The sequence below is a fragment of the Protomyctophum bolini genome, assembly GCF_963924005.1.
Source record: "Protomyctophum bolini genome assembly, chromosome: 16".
NCBI classification, from domain to species: domain Eukaryota; kingdom Metazoa; phylum Chordata; class Actinopteri; order Myctophiformes; family Myctophidae; genus Protomyctophum; species Protomyctophum bolini.
Genome location: NC_137877.1, coordinates 14309962 through 14335792, shown reverse-complemented (window position 1 = coordinate 14335792; position 25831 = coordinate 14309962). Strand labels below are relative to the sequence as shown.

The window sequence follows — 25831 nt, the reverse complement described above, 5'->3', positions numbered from 1 at the left end:
GTGTGTGTGTGTGTGTGGGGGGGGGGGGGGGGGGGGGGTGTGTGTGTGTGTGTGTGTGTGTGTGTGTGTGTGTGTGTGTGTGTGTCTGTGGGAGTACTTGAATTTAGGTTGTGGCTTGCTGGACCGTTTCTATCATGGAAGCACTTGCTGACCTTCACAGTGTTCAGACGTGGGTATGTGGGGGTGACTAGCTGCTAGCTGCTAGGAAATGTCATGGGTTGATGGTGGGGTGAGATGAGACAGAGGCAGATACTTTAGCTGCTATAGCTGCTAGGAAATGTCATGGGTTGATGGTGGGGTGAGATGAGACAGAGGCAGTCAGGCAGATACGATTGACTAGTTCTCATCCAGTCAGAGATCCATATGGCACGTCAACACGTCCTCCTATCTGTCACAAACAAGTGCTTGACGTGCTTCCCTAATCGGTTAGAACAAGAAGACCAAAGAGATGAATGGTTTACTATGAGTGCCATTAGTCTGCATGTGACTTCACACCTCCGGGGAAGTTACTCGTATGAGGCATGATGCTATACTGGGATCACGGGTCCCCTGACAAGATTATCGCTGGTGCTCGATTGGTGCAGGCCGGGTAACGTTCCTGCCCACTGCCGCAGATACCAGGGGTTAAGCTCTGATGCATTGCCTCCGTCCTGGCCTGGCGTCCCAAGGACTCAATTGGCCGTAGGCTAATGGAAGGAATGCACTTTTGCCTAAATCTTTCTTAGTACCATAATGAACCGGGTCATATTGTATACAAGTATAGCATGTCAGTGTGCCAAAGATTATTTGACATTTTCAAGCCAATCTTCAAATTAATGGTATGCTAGTTTCTTTGTACTTGGAAGATTTGTACACATGGAAGATTAATTAAGCTGTTCCATCCCCAAGAATGATTGTGTTGTTTCCACACAGGAGCTGACAACAATGGGAGCATACCGGCGCGATTCTGGGCCCAGAGGGGCCGGGCCCCGCTCGCCCCCACGGACACCCCCAAGCTGTGAGATTGCTTTATCCTGGAGAAACACGTCGTGCAGAACTATACGTCTGTTGGGTGAATTCTAAATTTCCAGCAGCTTTTTCTTTTTCTTTTTTTATCAACATTGAATGTTACACTAATGCATTGTACAGGGAAAACCTCGCTCATAGGAAGAGTGAGGAGGACACAACATTGAACTCGAATAAGACATTTAGGAATTGGAGCATTGAGTACATTAGTATTTAGTACATACTCTACACATGTTACATTCTTATAGTACTGTCTGTATGTGGGCAACACAAAAACGATGCAATCCTGTTCGCCCTGTGCTGAAAGCCTTAAAGCTCACATTGTGTCACGACTCACGATGCAATGTGTTGTTAGCTTGCAGATCGGCTGTTTTTGGTTAGTGACACCGTCATTCAACGGAATATAAATTCAGCATACCATAAATCCCATGCCCCGATTGTCCTCTGTCACTATTCATTCTCCTTGCTCTCACTTACTTTACCTCACTGTCTTTTTTAATCTGAAACAGCACTGTAGTTTGAGAGTATTGCCTGCTATTTTCCTTGGGTATCTGGACTGCAATTAACAGTTAGCCTAATTGAGGCCTGCCATGAACTACGTGGATATTGGTTACTGGTGATTACGGGAGTAAAGAGTGACAACATTGGAAGATATTGTAACGTGTCATTGCCTTTTTCTCCCCGACAACAAAAAGACCATCTTTTCTGGTTAGGTACAAACTAAGTATAGCCTCCTATACCAGGGGTAGGCAACCGTAGGCAGTAGGCACAGGCGCCAACATTGGCACAGGGGAGGGTGAACACTGGCATAAGTGTGAGACAGAGAAGTTTTTTCTTTTAAAATTAAATATTTCTAAAAGGTTTAGTCCGTTAAATTAAGTCCACTCACATCCACCAATTACATCCTGCACATAATTGTACATTCATTCAAACTCCTAACTCATGACTGAGGAGTTTATTACATCCTGATGTGAAAGAAAATATTTCTAAGGTTGTTAATTGTTATGTGTATCCTATGGACAATCAAAATCAGCTGGGAATATTGAATTTCGATGTCATAATTATATATGGCTGACTATCATGAAAATGAAAACATGGCACTTAATTAATGTGAAAAAAAGATTGCAGGCCCCTGGCCTGTACCCTACAACAGGCCCCTGGCCTGTACCCTACAACAGGCCCCTGCCTACAACAGGCCCCTGGCCTGTACCCTACAACAGGCCCCTGGCCTGTACCCTACAACAGGCCCCTGGCCTGTACCCTACAACAGGCCCCTGCCTACAACAGGCCCCTGGCCTGTACCCTACAACAGGCCCCTGGCCTGTACCCTACAACAGGCCCCTGGCCTGTACCCTACAACAGGCCCCTGCCTACAACAGGCCCCTGGCCTGTACCCTACAACAGGCCCCTGGCCTGTACCCTACAACAGGCCCCTGGCCCGTACCCTAACAACAGGGTTTAAGTGCACGACTAACAGGTTCAGGTCTAAAATGAATGTCAGGGGGTTCAAGGTACATCGAGGAGGAAAAGGTTGATGGACGTTGGATGTCTTTCCTTTTGGTGCCATGCTGATCAATCATCCATGCTGATCAATCATCCCAGTCATTGCTATCCACATTCCTGACGTCCTTGTGACAGGCCTCTAGGCAGCATGGAAATGTACAGTGGTGGAAAATGTACTCAAAGTTTTTACTTAAGTAAAAGTATCAATACTGCAATATAGAACTACTCTGTTACAAGTAAAAGTCCGGGAATTTGAAATGTACTTGAGTAAAAGTACAAAAGTGTTGGCATCAAAATTTACCTAAAGTACTCATTATGCAGAATGTGCCATTTCAAGTTTTCAAATGTATAAAAAAATATTTTGAAAATAGCAGATCTACAAGCTTACAATGCGTCGCATCGCGACACATTGTGAGCTTGTAGATTGGCTATTTTCAAATGGCCGAAATGTATATAGCGCTGAAGTGGTTACTGTATGTTTTGTTTTGTAATAATAATCAAAATTTACAAAGTAACTAGTAACTAACTAGTAAAGTTTTCAAATACTATAGTATTGGAGTAAAAGTACAATATTTGCCATTTGTAAAAGTACTGTACAGTACTTAAGTAAATGTACTTACAGTAGTTACTTTACACCACTGGAAACGTATATCATATATATATATATATATATATATATAAGGACATAACGGACAGCTCAGCAGGATATCCACCGTGTCAGTTAGAATTTCAACATTTGATCTCACGTTTTTATTTATAAGAAACCAAGTCTCGACCACACTAGGTCACTGTAATATGATAATACCATTTTTGCCTTTATTTCATCCGGTTTTGAGGTTGGAAACTGGATCATAATATGATCCAATTACAAGTCCAGATATTATGTGGACTTGACATTGTAGGCTATGTGACAACCTTTTTATTTCTCACTTATTGTTTCAAAAACCTATAGGCAGATTGTTAATTTAATATGCCTGCATGGTGGTACCGCCACATAACTTATTTTCTATTTCACGTTCATGTTTTGTGAGGGCATGTTTATATTGCTTGTGTCATGTGTGTGTATGTAACTGCACCTTCATTTACCATAACTCAATCTGAGTGACTGATTCCGTTCTTTATTATTCATTCAGCAGGACACTCGGGATGCTTTTGCACCGCTTTGGATTGAGTCAGCAATTGAATACACAAATGGTCTGCTGTGAAATGTCTACCGCAGTGTTTGGTTATGGTTATTTACAGAATAATAACGGGGGGCTACAATGTCATGGGGCCAATATTTCCATAAAATTCTTGTGTGCTGTGAAAATGCAATGGCCTGTCTTTCTGATTTCTTTCCTTCTTCGCTGTCATGATAAAAAAACTGTCCACACCAATGTGAGATTGTGAGCATCCACACTGATGAACCATAACATTCTGTACAAATGAATGTCTGTGATGCGTTTTAACGCAGCAGGTTTTGAACATTTTTCAGGCCAAGGACCCCTAGCTGAGAGCTAGAGATGAAGCAGGCACACCCACTACATTGTTTACAAGAATGTGTGTCTGTATAATACAATTATAAAGATTGGGGGGGGGGGGGGGGGGTGAGGAAGCCCCTCCATACATTATTAGTAGGCCTATAGGTCCCAGATCATACATGGGCAACTGGCGGCCCACATGCGGCCCCCACCTTCACTTAATGTGGCCCTCAGGTGAAAATCGGAATACTGACATATTATTGATTTCAGCTGTTACAATTCCAAACACGACCCGCTATAATTACTAGCTAGCTTAATTAATGAGTAGTATTAAAATGTTATTGTCTTTTTTTTGAGTGGTGCAACCACTCCAAGGAACAGCAATGTCCGTGTTCAACTATGTGTGTGCCTATGTACTGTATGTGTTGGTTCATGAGCACCAGTATGACTATGACTACCGTACCAGTAGGGGCTCTGTTGTGCCAGAAACAGAGAAAGAGAGATAGTATTAGTGCTCCACTGTTGCCTGCTAATGAGAGAGAGAGAGGAGAGGGGGGGGGGGGGGGGGGGTTAGAGAGGGGAGTTGCACCACTAAGTTCACACAGGTGTGATTTATTTTTTACATCCAATGGCAATGTATTTGTATTTTGTTCAACATAACTATAATTCAAATATAGGATTCCAATTTAAAAAATAGCAAAAAAACTATTAAAATATAGCAATGAAATAGCTGGTCTACAAGCTCAAAACGCGTCACAGTGCGTTTTGAGCTTGTATATATAGGGTATCTTAGACCCCTACGACAGCCTTGCTAGTGTAAGCTCTGAAAAAGACTTTCTCCGGAAATGTCAAGCGTACTCACTGTTCCATTAACCCATTTTGGACTGAAGTCGATTTTAAAAAGGCTTCTAAATCCTAACATTTTTCTGAAAAACCCATGTTTCTATGTCTGTGGTGCTCAACCTTTTTCATGTCAAGGACCCCCAGAATTATCTCTATTGGGCCACTGACCCCCTTCTCAAAATATGTAGTTCCAGGGACCCCCCAGAAGCCAATATTTTAGTTAAAAATGTTTGCTCGGAAATATATATTCAAAGATTTGTACCACATTTTTACGACTTTTCAAAAATAGCAGACCTACAAGCTCGTAGCGCGCCACCGAGTGGCGCTATATGCTTGTAGATCTGCTATTTTTCAATAGCTAAAGCATGACATAATGCTATAAACACCAAGAGGGGTTCCCGCCCAAAATGGATTAAAGTGATCCTTTGCAGATACGAGTGCTGTCTCCTCTGTCCCAGGACAGGACACTTTTGTTGAAGCTGCCACGGCAACAACAAGTCTGTTTCACACTTCCTGTCAGTCTGAGCACTGACGCCAGAATGTCTTAAAATATAAAGGTTACACACACTCTCTCTAGATCATCCCTGCAAACACATTTAAATATAGACAGGGGGGAAAAGTTGTCCTTTTATTGCTTTGCTTTATCGAATGATGGAACCTTTGTAACATTCACTACAGAAATACATTTACAGTGATACTAACATTTCATAATATTATGAGAAAGCACAAATGTTGTTTAATCATTTAGGTTGAAACACAGTAAAAGCAAAGCATCAGGTTGTTTCCCCCCAAAAGATATGTGGAGTTTATGTGTTTCTATCTGTGAATAATGTAAATGTTTGCCTATGTGTACTTTCTGGAACAGTCAGAGGCCTATCATACATGGTACGTACATGTCTTTCCCGTCACAACCAAAGACAGATTTGGGACAAATTCACCCTTTCATTTATCTTCCTGTCTTCTCCAGTCGATTGTTAATAATAGCTAAGAACAGTGTTGAATAATAAATTCAAAGGCAGCGGTGGGACGTGTACTGTGTGACGTGTGTGTGTGTGTGTGTGTGCGCGCGTGTGTGACAGAAAGTTGGCAAGAGATGCAGTACTTTAATCATCCTTGCCCATACTTTACTAACTTTATCCACAAAGGCGGAATTTGCTAAACTAGATGTTTATCGACCGGTACCTTACTGTAACACTGTGTGTGTGTGTGTGTGTGTGTGAGAGAGAGATAATTGGTTTTCAGTGTTTATTGACTGAAGAAGTGTACGTGTTTCTCTCAGAATCTCTCACACACTTGTATGAAGTCATGTGACCAGGGAGCTCCTCGTCTGATGTCAATGTTGGTCACACACAGTGGCTCTTCTTGCCTGAAACACACAGACACACAACATGCAGGAACTGCACTACAGTACTTTGTGGTCAGGGAAGCCTAATATGTCCCTAATATTTTCGATGGTTTGACTACAAAAGGACCCCAATGGAAACTTTGTTAAGTCCTTTAACAGACCTTGCATTAGGCATAGCAGTGCAGGCATGGTTTTCTGGCCACTTATTTTTCCCATAGAGATTTACAAAAATATTTATATCAATTATTTTAAGCCTAGAATCAAGCCATCCAGGATCCTGGTGAATCATGACCATAAAACCTTTGATTCTGTGAAAAATTATGATTATGATAATATTTAATTATATGATATATTACATTTAATAAATACCCTTTGTTTAGCGGTTTTCTTTTTTTTCCATTTATCTATGGAACAGAGTCAAACTAAATGTAATGCCTCAACTCCTATAATTCCACGTGCTTAAGTTGTCAGGGTGGGATGGGGAGGGGGGGGGGGGGAGGGTCCCCAGTTCAAATATGATTATTTTTGGGGGCCGCAGCCTGAAAAGGTCAACTGAGATCCACTGTATTACACACACATGGCCTGTACTTGTACGTACGTGAGTGAGGGGAACTCAGACAGACACATGGACTGGATGTGGATGTCTCCCTGCCTGTAGAATCGGAATCCTGTGTTCTTCAGCTGGATGGAGTCTATCTCACACAGTGCAGCTGGGTGGGCAACGACCCTACTGTACTTGTTAGTGTCTGTCTGACTGGAAGCACGCACGCACGCGCACACACACACACACACACACACACACACACACGCACACACACACAAACACACACACACACACACACACACACACACACACACACACACACACACACACACACACACACACGTTTAGATTAACAACAATTTGGACAGCAATTTAGTAATTGGACAACAATGTAACTATGTAAACAGTTTCCTTATGTTGATGTATTTATTGTATTGATACTGGTGAAGACGATCAAATAAACTAAACAGTTATTTATTATGAATTCTAAAATATGGAAATGATGGAAACATCTGTTCTACATCTGAAAGAACTACTTTAAAAAAGATTGAAAATGTTGTAAGACTTATACCTTGCTACTATCAAACAATAGACTAATATTATTTCTAAATATATCTTGAAGCATTTAAGCTTTTTGGTGCACTTTGTTCAACAATCTAACCCAGTTGCACAAACAGGAGAGAGTTGTTTAATTAATTGCAGGGACTGTTCTCAAACTTCTTCCCCCGTGTCCTGCACCTGGGCAATGGGACATACTGTACATGTACAGTATGTACTTGCTGTAGTGCCCTGCACATGACCAATAGGATATACAGTATACCTGCCCTACACTTTGCCGGTGGGACATACGGTACGTGCGTGCAGTAATGGGACAAACAGTGAGTTTATATATATACAGTAGCGCCCTGCACCTGGCCATTAACACACGGTATTCTGCTCGTGTCTGCTCTCAAAATAGAAGTTGCCAACTCTCCATTTATAATATAAAGCAGTAGCCTATACTGTACTTATTATAATGGCTACAGTTCTGGGTCAACAACATGTCTCGTTGTCTGTCAGGCGATGCTGACCGCAGGGAAAAGATCGCCCGTGCAATTAATTTAGCAGAAGTTGAACACTTGAGATTCCATGCGAGCAGTGTACCAATTCTTTCACCTCTGTTCAGCATTAACCTTTTTATGCAGTTTGCTAAATGGTACTTTTGTTTTGGATTGTTTATTCATATTTATTCTTTGGTTATAGCTAAATATTCGCAGAAAATTGCAGGTCGACAAGCTTGTCAGTCGGCTATTTTCAGCGAAGATATTGAATGTAGAGGGGAAAACACAAAATACACTAGTATAGAGCACTGAGGGAAAGTCTTAAACCTGAGATAGCAGTGTGAAGGCTGGCTGAAGACAGATACAGACATTTAAATGGCATGAGTTTCTGACTCTCTGTTCTCGTCTGGACATAGCCTTGAATTCCCACAGTATACTTTCCCCGCTCAGAACATTCTGATAGTTGACGACGTTGGAACAAAATTTACATTTGAAAGAAACTCGCGTCTGTTTGGCTGCTCCTTTGTCCTTTCACAACAGCAGAAGCTGTGAAATTGCAGTTCTTTTGCATAAACATAAACTTGAACGCTATTATTTCTTATTCAAACGCTGCATAAATATCACCACATTGTGTTTGTGACATAACACCAGACCTCTGCTCTGACATAGCGCAGAATTTCCGACCAGGAATTTATGAGTTGGAGAGAACATTCATGTTTAGTTTCTTTTCTAACTCGGAAGTAGAATACAACTTGGCATGAACGCACCCTTATTCACTGCAAAGTGAGCCGTCTTTAGTCTAAGTCAGGAAACCTCTTGAGTATTAAGTCAGCGTAATAATACCAATAAAAAAGCTCTTAACAATTTCAACCTGCCGTCAAAATTTGGGGTATATTTAGTTTAGTTTATTAGTTTTTATTTCCTTTTTCATAAAAAACATTCTTAGTTCATCAGTTTTTTTCGTTTTCTTATTCTGGAAAAAGAAAAGTATAGACTGAAGCCTATAGGCTTATTACGTATATGGATACCCCTTTTGTCCTCAAACAAAACAGCTCATGTGTCCCATTTCTACTGAACAATGCAACATTCAAGTTTTTCTTTTTTTCTTTAAAAAAACCAAGCAAAACAATATGCTAATAATAGTCACAGTAGTAACAATTTTCACACAAAAACAAAATAAACAAATATATCGTTAGAGATAGCCCTGTATACAACAAAGTATATAGGGCTAACGTTCTTAGAGTATGAGGTATAGGGTTGTCACAATATGTGCTTCACAGACAAAAGGACACAAGATGTAAAGAAGCCAAAAATAGGAGCACCCGCCAGACTCTTTATAATTAAAGAGAGTATGAAAGCACTGTCTCTGTCTTTGTGTGAGGTCGCTGTACAGTAGGTTAACTCCCAAAGTAGAAACAATTGATGTTAAGGGCTCTCTAGTGAGGACTTCTGGGGATTAAGGGCATGCCTAGCAATGTTCTTGTTATTGGTCAGTGACACCGGCATGGGTGGGTACTGTACGACTTACTTCTGCTGATGAATGCCACAGGGAACTAATTTGTGGAATGAAAGACTCTCATTAAAGTACCGGCGGTGCTGTGTGTGTGGACGTGCGTGCGACGTGCGTGAGTGTGTGTGTGTGTGTGTGTGTGCTCTCTTACAATCTGAGTCTCTTCACCATTGCCAGGTTCCCTGTCTTCAGAGTCACTTCAATCTCGGCGCTCTTATCAAGGGGAGACACGTCAATCACCAACAGGATGTGGTGAGCTGAGAGAGACAGACAGACAGCCAGAGAGAGGAAGGGGAGAACCGGACCAAACTCAAACTCAAAAGACTTATTTGGGTCAAGTTGGAACATTTGGGTTGCAGCGAGGTATAAGAAGTTAAGAACACAATACAAAACCACAACAGACAGAACATACAGTACGTATGTACGGTAATATACAACCGAAATATGAGCGAGCAAAAACTGACCGTGAAAGTGTCAGCATGGTGTGAAATGTATTATGTAAACTTAAATCCACAGGCCCTCAACATGCACACACACACACACACACACACACATACACACACACACACACACACACACGTGCGCACACACACACACACACACACACACACACACACACACACACACACACACACACTCACCACAATAGGGCGCAGAGGAGGTTGTGAGGAGGAATAGCTTCTGTTCTTTTGGAAGTGGAGACGTTGTTATCCCACTGTTCTGTGATAAACCTGAAACGCACGCGCGCGCACGCACACACACACACACACACACACACACACACACACACACACACACACACACACACACACACAATGACTGAGAATCACAGGCTCGTCTCACATGACAAATCAAATGAAGCCTGTTGGTATACATTAACTGCTTGAAGAGTAATTAACACAACATATGACGGTGTGGTTTACACGTCACAAGGACATATCTTCAAGCTTTCTGCTGTATCACTGTATCAGTGTCTGTCACTCTCAACAAACACTGGCCATGTTCTGTACATCGAGTATAGGTCGCTGCCTTCAGCGATATGATGTTCCAGCATACAATAAGGTCAGACTGAAGAGGTCCTTTGTCTTTGAAGCTTAATCAGGAGTTTGGCCAGGACAGGATTACAAGCTGAGCTGTGCTCTTGTCTTTATGTATGTATTTTTGTTTGTTTGTTTGTTTCTTTCTTTCTTTCAAATGTGTGTATATGTTTTTGCATACAAAGTTACTGGGTCACAAGACAAATGTAGGATAAGTGCGAGCTGACAATTAAATATGATATGATATGATATGATATGATATGATATGATATGATATGATATGATATGATATGATATGATATGATATGATATCATCTGGGCCATCATCTTGGTTATTTGAAAATAGCAGATCGTCTATTTTCAAAATATTTGTTTTACACATTTTGAACTTGCGAAATGGGACATATTCTGCAATATGAGTAGGCCTACTCTTTTGGTAGGCTACTTTGAGTACATTTTGATGCCAATACTTTTGCACTTTTATTCATGTAGGCCTACATTTTGAATTTCTGACTTTTACTTGTAACAGAGTAAGATTTCTATATTGCAGTAAGAGTTTTATCCCAACACTGATCAACACTGATGAAATGAAAAAGGTGGACCATGTTGTAAATAAATCTTAGTGTATTGAGCTTGTGCTTTCGTTTGAAATGTAGCCTAGCATTCTTCATACTGTGAAAAAAAAAAATATCAATCAATCAATCAATCAATCAATCAATCAATCAATCAATCAATCACTGACCTATAGTGGGACAGACGCCGTTAAAGAGGCCGTTGTCACAGCCCAGACAGTGTCCGTTGAGGAAGTCCTCATAACTGAAGCAGGGGATTCCAGCCATCGAACACGAGGACGCGTTCAGCGCGCTCATGTAGACGTGCACCGCCCTCATGTGGTCGCAAATCACATAGCCGTACACTGGGAAGTAAACAAGAACTGACAACAAAAGGCTCACACTTAAGGAGTCAAATGCCGGCACATCATGGGTCTTCTTTTTTGTTTAGTTCGTTTAGTTGTGTCTTAATAGTCAGGAACATTAGCGTTTATGCTGCCGTAGGCTACAATTAACAGCCTTAGTTAAAATGACGTGCCAGGCAAGTCAGTGTCAACATTATTTTGTTCACTGTCTAGGAGGCCTACTGTCTGCACACAAACAAACGCACGGTTGGCTTTCAACTTACTTGACGCAAATCTGGACCTGGCGCATCCCGCCTGGTCCATGCCGCCATTCAGAAAGAAGTCGACGTGACCAACAGGGATGGAGATGCCAAAATCTGATGGGGGATAATAAAAGGTAATTAAAGAAACCTGGTGGTTTAAGGTCATGGTGAAAAAGTGTAAACCCAATTGAACCGCAATAATAGGCTAATTGAATCCCATCTAAATGTAGGATATACAAGCAGGCTAGCAAGCAAGCAAGCTAGCTGCCTGGCAGTGGTGGAATGTATGTATATGTCTACATTACATTTACTCAAGTAGGCCTAAGGTGCCTCAAATTGACACTAATTAGCCCGCGGACCCCCTTTTGAAAAGATATTCCAGGGACCAGAGATTCTCAACCCGTTTAATTTCAAGGACCCCCAGTTTGACATTAGTCTAGTAGGCTACAGCCCTAGCTCTGGTCCTTAGCCCTATAATGCCTTGGCAATTATCGTCCATAGCCCTATAATGCCTTGGCAACAATTGTTGCCAAGGCATTATAGGACCAGAGCTAGTACTGGTACAGAACCCCATTAATGGCATTTCTATCTCTGGGACCTCAATGTACATGCATATTGTAAAATCAAAGTTAATTTAACGGGTCCATTTGGTTCCATTGTACACTCTCAGAGTTACAGACCCATAAGGGTCCATTTGGTTCCAGACTGAAGCCCCTGGAGCTCTATCTATATCTATAAGTTTACAGCTTGTAGATTTTCAAAATTGGGACATTCTGCATAATGAGTAGGCTACTTTCCGCTTTTACTTTAAGCACACATTTGTTTTTAATACCAATACCAGAGTATTTCTATATAGCAGTATACTGCAGTATATGCAAGTGAGTACTATGAGTACTTTTCCCACCACTGCAAGCCGGTGCATGTCGCTAGATATTTCTTTGTTAAAAGCAGTGTTAAATAGCTTTATATTATTCTGATATTAATCAATGCCTTGTTGTCACATTGTTTGTTCAGTAATAGGAATCTCCCTGAGATTCCCTGAGCCTTTTAGTAAACATAAAATGCATTTTCAGGTATTATGTCGGTGTACCAATTTTTGCTTTCCAACCAGGAGAGAATACAAGTGAAAGTGATCACACAAAAAAAGCAGTTAAAATTGGAAATGGATGTAGGCTACACTATAACATTGAAGCTGATACATGGGTAACTCTAATTGGCAAACCCACCTGAAAATATATTTTCTATTTATTAAAGTTTATTAAAGAATAACCTCTTCTCTAGTCTGTTATTGAACAAACATTATAGCTTTATTCCACGCACGCAAGCATGCACACACACACACACACACACACACACACACACACACACACACACACACACACACACACACGTGTTCACACACAAGATATCACTTACGCTACATTTAACCTATAGCAGCCTACATAATGAAAATTAATTAACTTTATTATGATTATAATCCTTTCAACAAATCCCATAAACAAGTAAATAAATAAAACTATATTAATAATATCAACAAACATGTACAGTATTTCAGGGTCCTGTTTATGTTGTCTCACAGTCGGAGTCGGTGTGGATGGCCTCCACAAACAGAGCGTCCGAGGGGTCCAGGCGGTCAAACGTGTCCCTCCCTTTAAACATGGGCCCGGCAGGATCCAGACCTGCATGAGGAGGTAAAACACTCACTCTTCATCATTTCATCACCTTTCAACACATATTGTCCTGAAGGGCATAATTATTTTGCCAAATTGCACTTAATTGTATTTCTTTATTTGGGATCTATCAAGATTCCATGCTTGCTCAGGTATGTACTGAGTGAGCCAGATATTGGAGACATAACCACTTAAACACTAGCGTATACCTGGTTGTAGCCTTACGTCAAATTGTGAGAATAGCCGTCTACAAGCTCAAACCGATGGGGTTCACGTGGTTTCGCTCACTATCGTCACCGGATGTTTCCAGTCAGTGGTGAACTATGTTTTGCATACATCCTTCTCTTAAAGATAGTCTTGTCAACAGTGCTTATATGGTGCTTAATTTGAATATTTTAATATGGTGCTTAATTTGAATAATACAAAAAGCTCACACAAGCCCTGCCAGTCAGACAGACAACAAACATCACACGATGTAAACCAGTGGTTCTCAATGTGAGGTCCAGATAAATGGATGGAATAGGAAACCAAATGGACTCCGAGTGTGTACAAATGGGTGTACAAATGGAACCAAATGGACCCCAACGGGTCCATTTGTACACAGAGTTATGGTGATACGTGGTCTAAACTTAAAGCAGGGGTTCTCAGTGTCAGTTCCCAGTGTCATCTATTTAACAAAAAAGAAAGAAAATCTTGGGATTATTTGAAAATGTTTGAATATATATTTATTTTACATGTTTGCACAAATCTTGTATGGGGAACTTGACATGGAAAAAGTTTGAGAACCACTGATGAAAACAAGCAAACAGCTGCATATTGTTTTGCCTGATGTGGGTGGAGAGGAAGGCCTGTGCCACTCCACACAGCTCCGGGGGGGGGGGGGGGGTCGCTCTCATCAAAGTGGCAATTGTGATATTTTTGGAACGCTTTGCTGGCTTTCTTTGAAAGTCTCATTCAAATTAAAGCGTTGGAGAGAGACAAGAGGCTCTGTGAGTGACTTCTCCACTGTGGAGAGACCTTTATTGTCTGGCCTTGTGCTCCGTTGTGGCAGATGTAGCAGTGGAGTCGGATGGCAGTACTAGAGCGGTGCCCGTTGGGAACGATGCAAGTTGGAAATGCATTCCCCGCCCAGTTATTATGTCTGTGTCAGTGTGTCCCTTTTATGGCCATGTATGGAGTTATTTTGTCAGGCATGCCCAAATATGGAGTCTATGCAGATGTCAGAACAATCACTGCGATGTCAGAACAGGCCAGCTCCATACAGTATATGGAGATATAGGCCAGGGGTGATCAGGTCCAGAGCCCGGGCAGAGGCTTTTGTGCTGGTTCTGGACAACGTTCCGACAACGGGCCCTGCGCTCCCTGTGGGGGTGTGGAACACGTGTGTCGAATTTGAAGTCGGTGGGGCTAACGGTTTTTGAGTTACGTGGATTATAGATTACCTGTAGATACAGAGATGTGGTGCATTTATTCTGTAGATAGATGTTTCTCTGTGTTGGCACTCTCTGATGTTGACCTCTTTGTAACGTATATGGTAGCTACTGTAACTGCAGTCTTTATGTGGCCCGAATTCTTAAAAAATATATATAATTATTGTAGTTTGGGCTCACCTGTGATTCTTCCAATCTTGCCCTCGAAGAGGGTTCCCACAAACCCGGAGACATGCGCCCCAAGACTGACCCCGATGAAGTGGAAGGAGTCCAGTCTGCAGCCATGATTCTGTTATGTCGGGACAGATGGTTGTCAGTTGTTTCAGATGCCTGGCATCCCTAGTACAGTATATTGGGCAGTGTATTGTCAGAATTCTTCAGAGACTTTTCGCTTTTTTCATCATACGACAAAGTGTAACATAGGACTCATGTAAGTGGTTAATCAGCCGAGTGCATCATTGGAACTTCCAGGGGTCAAACACAGCTTATAGTGTGTCTTTACCCATCCTCTCTTTATGTCTCCCTTGCCTTTAGGCTACTAAAATAAATACTGTATGTCTTGATTTAACATCAACATCATCGATGGGGAATCCAAGCTAATAGAAACTGCAGGCTTTCTAGTCCTGAAAAGTTGCAATGCGAAAATGGAAGCCATCGCTCTCACGATAATGAAAATCTAAACATTTTTGTAACAAAAATATTGTTAAAAAAAATCTGCCTAATGATGATGTCACTGGAAGACGGTTTCTAAACTGCCCACAGCCCTCCTATGAGACACAGACTGAGTAGAAAAAAATCATGCCATTTTATCATGATTCATTAGTGAAGCCTTTAGGAGGGCCATTCAAGCCTCAAGCGGAGCCTGCGGCACCACCAAGGGCAAGGTGGAGCCTGCGGAACCGTTGCGGCTTGAGAATCCACCATTCCTGAATAAAGTGCCTGGTGCTGGGAGTCTGGTGCAACGCACAGGGCCTGACCTGGTGAGAGCAGGAGTGGACGTAGGAGGGGCCCGGACAGGAGTCAACCCACAGAGCCTAGTCCTTCCACGCGCCAGAATGGTACCTCCCAGTCCCGGCAGAGTAGTTCAGGAGGAACGGATTGTGTCGCCCTGGTTTTTTCCTAATGGGACTGATCGAGGGTAGCTACTGGGACGTAAGTCGGGTCTTGATCACCCTGGCTGGGTCACCTGAGTGAGGGGTATGATGTTGGGAGACCTGAAACCCTGATGACCTTGGGATACATCACTGAGGATACGTCCCAGGTGCATCCATGTATGTATGTATGTACCGGTATGTATTTTGTTATATTATATGAAGATAGGTTGAAAAGTGGTGAAGTGGTCCTTTAAAACCTTTTTCCCCTCTACACCAAATCGCTACATTGAAAATAGACGATGTACAAGCTCACAACGCTATCGTCTATTAAGGGGAATACCACTCATTTTCAACATTGAACTACCGTAATTTACGGACTATAAGCCGCTTTTTTCCCATGCTTTGAACCCTGCAGCCTATACAACGGTGCGGATAATCTATGTGAGTGTGAGTGTGTGTGTGGGTGTGTGTGCGAGGAGTGAGGACATACACATCTCAAAATCAAACAAAAACAGTATTCATGTATATGAGGCAACCACTTCATATACATGTAAACACATATGTATGTATGAACATATGTATATGTGTGTTTGTATTATAGGCAAAAGTATGTATGTATTTGGTTAAAATGGGTAGGGTTTAAAAAAAGGCAAAAGCATGCTCTGTTGCACTGGCCTAAAAGTGGGTCCTTAAAAACTGCTTCAACTTCTGAGATGTATGTATGCATGTATGTATGTAATGTATGTAGGCTATGTATGTTTATAAAAGAAAAAAGTTAATCATTATTATTATTAGTAACATCATCATCATTGTTACAATTATCATTATCACTAAGTGGTAGAAGTAGTGCTTTTTGATCAGATTTTTTAGATTCTTTCTATTTTTTCTTTCTACATGATTTTGTTTAATCCTTTTCACTAGAAACGCAGCAATCTTTTTTTACTGAAATCTCAAAAAGGTGGGCATAATAAGCTTTGGCTTCAGCCCTTTCCTTTTCGGTCAATTGTATCATGTCAACCCCTTTTCCTTGTATGTAATAATGTTGGATAAACCATGACCGAGACAAATTATCTATCTATCTATCTATCTATCTATCTATCTATCTATCTATCTATCTATCTATCTATCTATCTATCTATCTATCTATCTATCTATCTATCTATCTATCTATCTATCTATCTATCTATCTATCTATCTATCTATCTATCTATCTATCTATCTATCTATCTATCTATCTATCTATCTATCTATCTATCTATCTATTCAGGTGAGCTATATAGTCCGGAAATTATGGTATATGTCATCATTGCGAATTCAGTGAGCACTTACTATGAGACCTAGCAGATCATGTCTGTCTGTGTGTGTGTCTGTGTGTGTGTGTGTGTGTGTGTGTGTGTGTGTGTCCCACCTTTGTGCCCATATATGGAGCTGAGTGATTTGTTTGTGATTGATGCAACACACTCCATATTTGGACGTATAGCTGCTTTGGGGACTCCTTATATGGTTATGGCTAAGTTAAAAACGTAACTTAAAAATAACTTAACTTAAAAAAATAATAACTTAAAAATAAATCTTAAAAAAACCCAAATATGTACGAGCTGCGTTCGCTTCCCGCGTTTGCGCGTCTTACTGGTTAATATACTGTACCTTAGAGTTGTTGTGTGAATGTTCTAGAACTTTACGGTCATGTTAATGTCCATTCAGGGCGAAGTAGAGAATTTATTATGAAGAATCGGGCAGAAGAAACACATACAGATCATATAGGAACAAGCCTCCGTGCCTATTCCGCAAGCCTCCCCAACCCTATTCTCAGACAGTTTAGTTGAGTTTAGTTCATTGATCATCTCCCAGTGTCCGTTTCTTATAGTCCACTGTTAACAGAGATGCTATACTAAATGTCCATGTAAGGATATATTCTAAAGATAACACACAAATAGACACATTCGCTGACTGAGCAATAGTGAGCATAGAGAAGTGCTGTTAGATTGACAGCTGCAGAAGTGTCTGCCTCGCATTGAATGAGATTGACAAATAAATACATACAGTATAGTTGGCAGTCTATTTGGTATTCTAAAATATCCATTACAGACTAGTACACACACATATATATATATATATATATATATATATATATATATATATATATATATATATATATATATATATAATCCCCTTCTGCCCCACCACCATGTACTCAGACGCCTCTTGCACGGCCCAGACTATACGACACCTGCTTCTTGATCCATTTTTACATAAAATCAGTGCATGTGAGTTTTGTTTTTGCAATTTGCACGTGGGATGGAATTGGCAGTGTGAACATCAATTCATCTTTGATTGTGTGAAGGGAGGTTCCTCACTCCAATCACCCATCATGCTGGCATTATTATTATTTGTACAAATGCTCATTGTACATGATATTTTACATGCAATCATTTACCCAATGATCAACTGTGTCAGTGCGAATGGGAAATGTACATAACCAATAGAAAGGAAGACAACAATCTGTTTTGATTGGGATGTCAAAGAGGAATGACAACAGCGGTTGTCATAGACATAGAGGCTATGTTTCGCATTCTGAACACAAAGAGAAGAGATGTAACGTCCCTAAGGCAAACATTATATTCTGTGAAATGTTTTGTATTCTGTGTTTTGCATTCTGTATGAACACAAAGAGAAGAGATGTAACGTCCCTAAAGGCAAACATTATATTCTGTGAAATTAGCTGATCTACGAGCTCGGATTTCAGGATGATGCCCTATATTTGGCAACAATCTGCCAGCCTTTCATTCAAGCTTTTATTTATTTTCCCAGAAATATATTGAGGGCATTAGGGCAAGCCTTCATTTTCAATGCTGCAATGATTACAAAAGGCATAATACAACACAATGCAAGCTGCTTTGACCTTATTTTGAGCCAATGGCAGTGAAAGAGACATCTGAACACCACCATTGCCGTCAGAGCTCACTAATATAAACAAGGTATCCAGAGATTCCAGACGCAGGTCGCAGAACACCGTCATAGAGCCAAGATGAATTTTCACATTCTTTTAATCGTCGCCACCATCATGAAAACAAGTGGTCAGCAGCTGACTTTGGTTGACTGTAATGTACTTGGATTAGGGAGGCGGCCACAATACAATGACATCGAGGTGACATGTGGCACCGACTCCATCAGTCTGGCAATCCAAGCCTGCCCTATCGTCTACACCGGCTACAACGAAACGCTGATGATCGTGAACCATAAGTCAAACGCAGCCTGCAAGGGAACCCTGGATTGGTCTGTATCTCCACCCGTGGTGCGTTTCAACTTCCCCTTGAACAAGACCCATACCTGTGGAAGTGTCTTCAGGACCACCAGCGCTGCAGGCACAGGAGTGTTCTCAGACTTCTCCAACATCCAGACAGTCAAAGTCAGTGGCATTGTGCGATCCTCCGATCCCACCACAGGGACAATCACCTACAATGCAGAGCTGAAGTACTATTACTCCTGCGCCTACCCCTTAGAGTACCTGATCAACAACACCCAGATGGATGTGTCAGGCTCCTCCATTGCATTGAAGGACAACAATGGCAGCTTCATCAGCACCCTGCGCATGGAGCTGTTCAGCGATAGTGCCTACACAACTCCCCTAGTGATGCCACAGAATGGACTCGAGCTGAGGACCAACATCTACGTAGAGGTGAAAGCCACCAACTTGACAGGCCAGTACAACGTGCTTCTGGACCAGTGCTACACCTCAATCTCCCCACTTCCTACCGCCTCCAGCATCTTCAACCTGTTCGTAGGTTGCCAGGTTGACCAGCACACCACCATGTACCACAATGGCGTCAACCAGAGCGCCCGCTTCTCCTTCCCGGCTTTCCGCTTCATGGAGCAGGTGAACGAGACCGTCTCCACCTACTACCTGCACTGCATCACGCGCCTGTGCGAGGTCGCCACCTGCAGCGCCTTCATGCAGTGCGACAACAGGAGAAGGAGAAGCACGGACGATGAGCCAGCCGACCTCTCCCAACTCCACACCATCACCTCCCCGGAGATCGTCACCCAAGAAAATGGCCAGACATCAGGTCAGAATTCGTCTGCTGGTCTTGGTGCTGTAGGTGTTTTAGCCTGCGTGTGCGTCTTCTTTTCTTTCTTTTTTTAAATGTTTTTTTGCGGCTTTCGCCTTTATTTTATATATTTTTTTAGAGGGACAGACAGTAGGCTGACAGGAAATGGGGGAGAGAGATGGGGGAGTGACATGCAGTAAAGGCCGTCGGGATCAGGAGTCGAACCCGCGGCACACTGACAGACTCGGACTACCAGCCAAGGTGTTCTGTCTCTTTTTAAATGCTGACCCTGGGAGCTGAGCTCCAAGGTTTCATATTCGCATTCGTGCAAATGGAAAATAAAGTCTGTTCTATTGTGTGTGTGTGTGTGTGTGTGTATGCCCTTCATAAGCTTGTACTTGATAAACAAAAGAGGGGAGAAAGGTAGTTGGAAGGAAAGTATAAAAAGGTTCATAAACACAGTTTAAATATATGAAAGTTTGTGGAATGTTTTGAAAAGGAAGTCAATGTACCTTCCAAAGTTACTGTTTAATTTATTGAATCATGCATCTTTTCTACTTCACACTGCCACAGGCAGTACCTTAAAACAAGGCTCCAGACATCCCACATCAAACTGGCCAGGCTACTACAGTACTTGGCCTAACTCTCACCTTACCCCCGCTCATTTGGAATAGCTTATAGGGTTGACAACAGAGTACAGCAGTTTGCAATGGGCCTGATCTTCAAGATCCGCTACTAAGATACCCATGTACCTGTCAAAATACATCCTTACTGTCAACAAATTAATGTCAATGAAGTCCATGGTCAGGGAGGGAGTATCATAAACCACGTTCAACCCAGATTCGGCTCAAACAAGGGGTTAAAATCATTTTGCGCCTATGCCACTAAAATGTGGAACGCCCTACCAACAGCCATTAAGACATGTGAATCCCTAGACTCCTTCAAAACCGTCTGCAATTCTAAACTAGCCCCTGTAAGAAAAGTTAGTCTTTTCTATGCTGTATACTGTACATACTATACTATACTATACCCCCTTAGACATACTCAACAACTTTATTTTTCTGTACCCACAACATCTAATGAAATTGGGAGACGTGCTTTTCAGTTTAAAGCTTCATCAGGTTGGAACAACTTGTCTGTTTCTTTGAGATCAATTACATCATTTAACATTTTCAAGGCTTTTTTGCTTGTAGACCTGAAACCCATTTGTACTTGTTTTCGATTTTTGAAGAGAGGTGTGTACTTTAATGCTTGATTATTCTTTTTATCTTTATTTGTATTATTTTCATTATTATCACTATTATTAGTATGTTGTTAGGTGTTTCAGTACAGTTGCTTCTGGTCTTGATGTAGTGTTTGAGTGGTTTGGAGAGCATCTATGTTTTGTTGATGTTGTAAGTGTATTGTTCTGTGTCGACATGTTTAATGTATTGTTTTGTCTATGTACTGTATTCCTTACCAATTGGGAGACCTTACCATTAGCTTTAGAAACGGGTAGATTCATTGGTACTCCTGAGGAGGACAGAGTCTGTCTAGTGTGTGATTTAAAATAAATTGAAAATGAAATTCATCTTTTGTTTTACTGCCCATTATATGAAGAATTAAGACATGTATTATTTTGTAAAATGACAACCATCTGTGCTGACTTTTTCTGGTTGGAGGACTATGAAAAACTGGAATTTTGTTTTAGGAAAGGTACTTTTGCTTTGGCAGACTTTTTATGCAGGGCGTGGGAAATAAGGCAGAATGTTTTGTTTGTGTAAAAAAAAGAAAAGGGAATATCAACAAAACATATCTGTTTATTGTACACAATGCAATATTGAATGTAATGATATGGTGTGTCCTGTAAGCCCATGTGGGCTGGGCGCCTTTGGTGCATGACACAAAAATAAAGAAATCTATCTATCTATCTATCTATTCATTGTGTTGTAAGTGTATTTTTCTGTGTCGACATGTTTAATGTATTGTTTTGTCTGTACTGTATTCATTGTGTTGTGCCCAAGGACCCCCTCTAAAACGAGATGATACATCTCAAGGGGCTATCCTCTAAATGAAATAAAATTTCAATATATATACAAACTGTTGATACAATGTTCAATCAATCAATCAATCAATGAGGCCTGCAATGTGCATGCCCAGGATGAACTGCTTCAGAGTGTGTGTGTGTGTGTGTGTGTGTGTGTGTGTGTGTGTGTGTGTGTGTGTGTGTGTGTGTGTGTGGGCGCGCGCGTGCCACACCACGGAAATGATCTGATGGCGGAGCACGGAATATGATGATGATGATGATAAGAGCGCCCCTCACAGTCACACGAGTGTGATATTGATTTCTATTGAAGTAAAGATGAAAATAATGGGGGAAAAGTGCAATTGTCCAAAGTGCATTGTTTCGAATACAAATGGCTATAAATAATTAGGAAAGGAGTGTATTTCTTAATTGGGGTTGTTCGCACATGTTTTTTGTGTATCTAAGTTAGCATCACACACATCAACCTTTTGACCACCAATATTATTACGCTTGTAGATCCACTATTTTTGCTCTTTTAGAAATGGGGCTATATGCCACGTTAACTTATTTCTTTCTGAAATCACCCTCTGCATCCTCCATCCATTCTTCCCATGGGGTACAGTCAATTCCAGCAGGCCTTGTTGATTCTTTCTGACATGCACAAGAACCATGTCAGGCCAGAGCAAGCATGGTCACTGCTATGCTATGCTATGCTATGGTATGATGTCTGGACATTTGAGCCGTCTATAGGTTCGACCCTCAGCTGCCAGTCCCAAGCTGGTGCCAAGAAGCCCCCCTCCTTGGTTTGGGTGCTGTCGTGGCTTCCCCCCGTCCCGACAAAAGCCACCCTTTTGACAATTGGCATACAAAGCTAAGGTTTGTCCTTAATTTTTATGTTGCAAATCGGGATATCCTGCTATAACAAGACGGGCAGACGGGGGTGAAACAAATGAGTGTGAGTCTTACCTGGAGCTGGTTTATGAGGACAGAGATTTGGACGGCCACCTCTTTGTAGTTCTCCACCACCAGGTTGTAGGCGAACGAGGCGCCGTAGATCCAGTCCACCACCACCACGTTCACATCTGTCGCCCGGAGCAGGGCCTGAGCCAGCTCCTTCACCCATGACGGCTTACTGCCCAGGGCCCTAAAGCAGGGGTGGGCAACTTTGACGATGGAGAGGGCTGCTATAGTTCCACACTCACTCCAGAGGGCCACATTGCATATTACTGTCGTAGCAAAAATAGCCGATCTACAAGCTCAAAACGCAATATTGGGTAATATATAAAATATTACCCAACAGACTATGAATAACATTTGTAGTAATCTGAAATGTTTTATTGTTGGTCTAGTTTTAGTTGACAAAATATCATAAGATTTTAGTCAACTAAATCTTTGTCGACTAAAATAAAATTTGGAGGGCCGTCGTAATGGCTGATTTTACACTTGGTTGTAGATCTGCTTGTCGACGATCATTTTTCATCATAGTTTCATAAAGTCGTACGATTTGTCACACGTTAGCAGTTAGCACAGTGAAATTTGTTCTCCGCATTTCACCCATCTCTTGGAGTGGTGAGCCGCAGCCGTGCCGCACTCATAGGAATCATTTCATTAGTTGACCCCCCCAATCCAACCCATTGATGCTGAGTGCCAAGCAGGGAGGCATTGGGTGCCATTTTGGCATGACCCGGCCGGGTGATCGAACCCCCGACCTCCCAGTTTCAGGGTGGACACTCTTAACCACAAGGCCACTGTCTGGTGGTTATAAATAGTCTGGTTGTGAAATCAATACATGGGCTTCTTCACCTGTATCCGTGGATGATGATCTTGGTGGGGAGCGAGGCGTTGAACAGCGAGGGCTCCTGGGTGTTGTTGAGGCTGTCCTGGCTAAACGCGCTGGCGCAGTCCATGTTCCTGCGCGTCAGGAGCAGGTACTGGATCTGCAGCTTGGAGCCCTGGTGACGGTACTCCTGCCAAACGGTGTTGTTGAAGTCGGCACAGTCGTCCGCCGCATGCTCACGCTGCTGGTGGGCCCCGTGTCCTTCTTCTCCTACTGAGGGTTATATATACATTGTATATACTTAATGCGTTCATACACACTGGAATAAAGTTCTCAGTCGCCACGACTGATATCAGTCATTTGGATTCCATAGAAGCCAGCGTGTCTTCTGTGAAAGCATGCATGTATGCATGCGCACCGAAAATAGCAGATCTACAAGCTCACAACACGTCATGTTGTGAGCTTGTAGATCTGCTATTTTCGGTCATTAGTTATTTTTAAGATGAAAGGGTATTTGAAGTGATCAAACTAGCAATAGAATACAAGTTTAGTTAAGCATCTTCCAGAAACATGAATGGTCTTCAGAAATGTCCTGATTTCTTCAGCTGGTCGTCCTAAAACATCACCTTACATTTTCAGTCATACATTCAGGTTCTTCGTGGTTTGTATTAGATTTTGTTTTTGATCGCGTTTGAGTGTTTGATTTCAGTTTTCTTGCCTTTGCCATAGTGCTGTAATCTACAGTAGGTTCTTTTTTTTCAGACGGTATACCATAATTATTCCTTGCGCAACATGCACACGTATAGGCTATTTATGCTCGCGAGTGGTCAATGGATGAAATTATTAGCTAATTAGATCAGCTATTTTCGAATGGCCGGAATGCATATTTGGGCTGAAGTGGTTAATGTATGTTTTGTAATAATAATCAAAATCTACAAAGTTACTAGTACTTTCCACCACTGCGATCGACCACTAGTTGAGAAACGGTTCACTCAATAACCTGGTGACCTAAAGCTCTGACCACAACAAAGGGTCAAGACGGTTTTAGAGTTGTCCCTGCGGTGTCATATGTCTTGTTGCACGTTGACCCACGTTGACCCTAGTGATTCAACGATTTTAGCGTTAACTCCTTGCAACCGTTTAGCCCCAAGGAGTTGCATGGTGACCCTTTGGTGTGGTTAGGGCTTTAAGAGTGCGCGTCAAGTGTACCGGATTGCCTCTGTTATCATTATTAGGACATTTCCAGCAAGTGTTTGCTCACTCATACATAAGTTACATAATCAGTCAACATGAGTTTAATATAGACTAAACTAAAAGCTAAAACTTATTTTAATCTTTTTAAATATTTAATACATTTAATAAAAACAAAAAAGAATTCTAAACACGGAGAAGTAAACCAAAACTAGCAAACCCATTCTGAATCTATACATGAAAAACATTTTAATAAAAATAAAAACAACAGGAAAAACTAAATAACAACCTATAATAACCATGGTCTGCTTATTTGCCACACATTCAGAATTAAAGTGTGGAATCAGAATTAAAGTGTGGAATATGAAATCTATACTACTACTCTATTAGTCGTCTTCTCCCTTTACATTCATTTACTTAAAGGCTCTCAATGGACAGTAATCATAAACCGAAGAAAGAAAGAAAAATACTTTCTTTTTAAGTCTTTACCAGAGTGAGGATTAAGGCTACTTACCCGCCACTGTTGTGATGCAGATGGTCAGAAGAAGACTAAGGAGAGTCATTCTCGGTTCCCTGCAGCAGGACATTGTCTTTAGACGTGCAGAATGCTGAGTGGAGGAGAGGAGAGCCGCTGGTCTGAGGAAGGTCTCAGCAGTGCTTAGTGGGCGCTTAGTTGCTCAGTGTTAAAGTGCTTAGTTCTGTATTTGTGACTGGACCTCTTGGCCGGGGCAAATCCCAGCTCTATGGAGCATTGTGGTACCTCTGAGAAAGATTATTGAGTTGTATTACCCTGGCCAACCGTTGGCCCTAGCAGGTTAGGAATCCGTCTAAAGCCATTAAGTAAATAACAGCTTGGGGTTATTTTCACACGCGGCTTTGTCGCATGCTGCTCCTGTTTGTAATGATGTTGGCCGTGGTCGGGTGAATTTACTTTGCTGTTAAAGCCACACAAACCACAGCATTCCTTTTTTTTCCCCCCGAGCTACAGCCTGTCCTTTGCTCCTTTTAGCCAGTCTCGGGCTCAGTTGGTGTCTGTATGGGGGACACACGATTCGTCTGGACTGGTATGACCTCACTGGTGGTGTTCAATGGCCGTTTGTCTGCTGGACTCTGGACTTACTGTCAACTGGCCTCTTTCTTTCTGTTTACATGTATATACAGTACTGTGTG

General features: G+C 41.8%; 3 protein-coding genes across 4 annotated transcripts in view; 2 read left to right on the top strand and 1 right to left on the bottom strand.

Annotated features, from left to right (window-relative positions):
* popdc2 (popeye domain cAMP effector 2) overlaps window positions 1–25831 on the top strand; it is a 357428-nt gene that overhangs the window by 8016 nt on the left and 323581 nt on the right. The window contains exon 4 of one of the 2 annotated variants that reach the window (XM_080786098.1): window positions 913–3090. The gene's annotated coding sequence lies outside the window, so the exon portion shown is untranslated. Of the gene's footprint in view, window positions 1–912; window positions 3888–25831 lie in introns of those variants that run through there. The other variant, XM_080786097.1, reaches the window with a different exon arrangement.
* Window positions 5242–25234, bottom strand: pla1a (phospholipase A1 member A). The gene is made up of 11 exons (XM_080785110.1): window positions 25176–25234; window positions 23497–23743; window positions 22660–22837; window positions 14726–14834; window positions 13023–13124; window positions 11467–11559; window positions 11030–11203; window positions 9892–9981; window positions 9402–9507; window positions 6755–6910; window positions 5242–6177 (listed from the first exon to the last, which is right to left on the bottom strand). Exons 1-11 carry the CDS (start codon window positions 25222–25224, stop codon window positions 6087–6089), a joined length of 1395 nt encoding a protein of 464 aa, XP_080641236.1. The 5' UTR covers window positions 25225–25234; the 3' UTR covers window positions 5242–6086.
* On the top strand, window positions 18704–20427 carry LOC308330345 (zona pellucida-like domain-containing protein 1; the record flags this gene model as incomplete). The annotated part of the gene is made up of 2 exons (XM_080785193.1): window positions 18704–19706; window positions 20363–20427. The coding sequence occupies 2 exons, from the start codon at window positions 18704–18706 to the stop codon at window positions 20425–20427; spliced, it is 1068 nt and encodes a 355-aa protein (XP_080641319.1).

Coding starts and splice junctions, on each gene's coding strand:
- pla1a (XM_080785110.1), bottom strand. CDS start 25,224: ATGACTCTCCTTAGTCTTCTTCTGACCATCTGCATCACAACAGTGGCG. Junction 23,744..25,175: donor CTGCATCACAACAGTGGCGG/GTAAGTAGCCTT, acceptor TATAACCCTCAG/TAGGAGAAGAAGGACACGGG. Junction 6,911..9,401: donor ATGGTGAAGAGACTCAGATT/GTAAGAGAGCAC, acceptor GCGTGCTTCCAG/TCAGACAGACACTAACAAGT.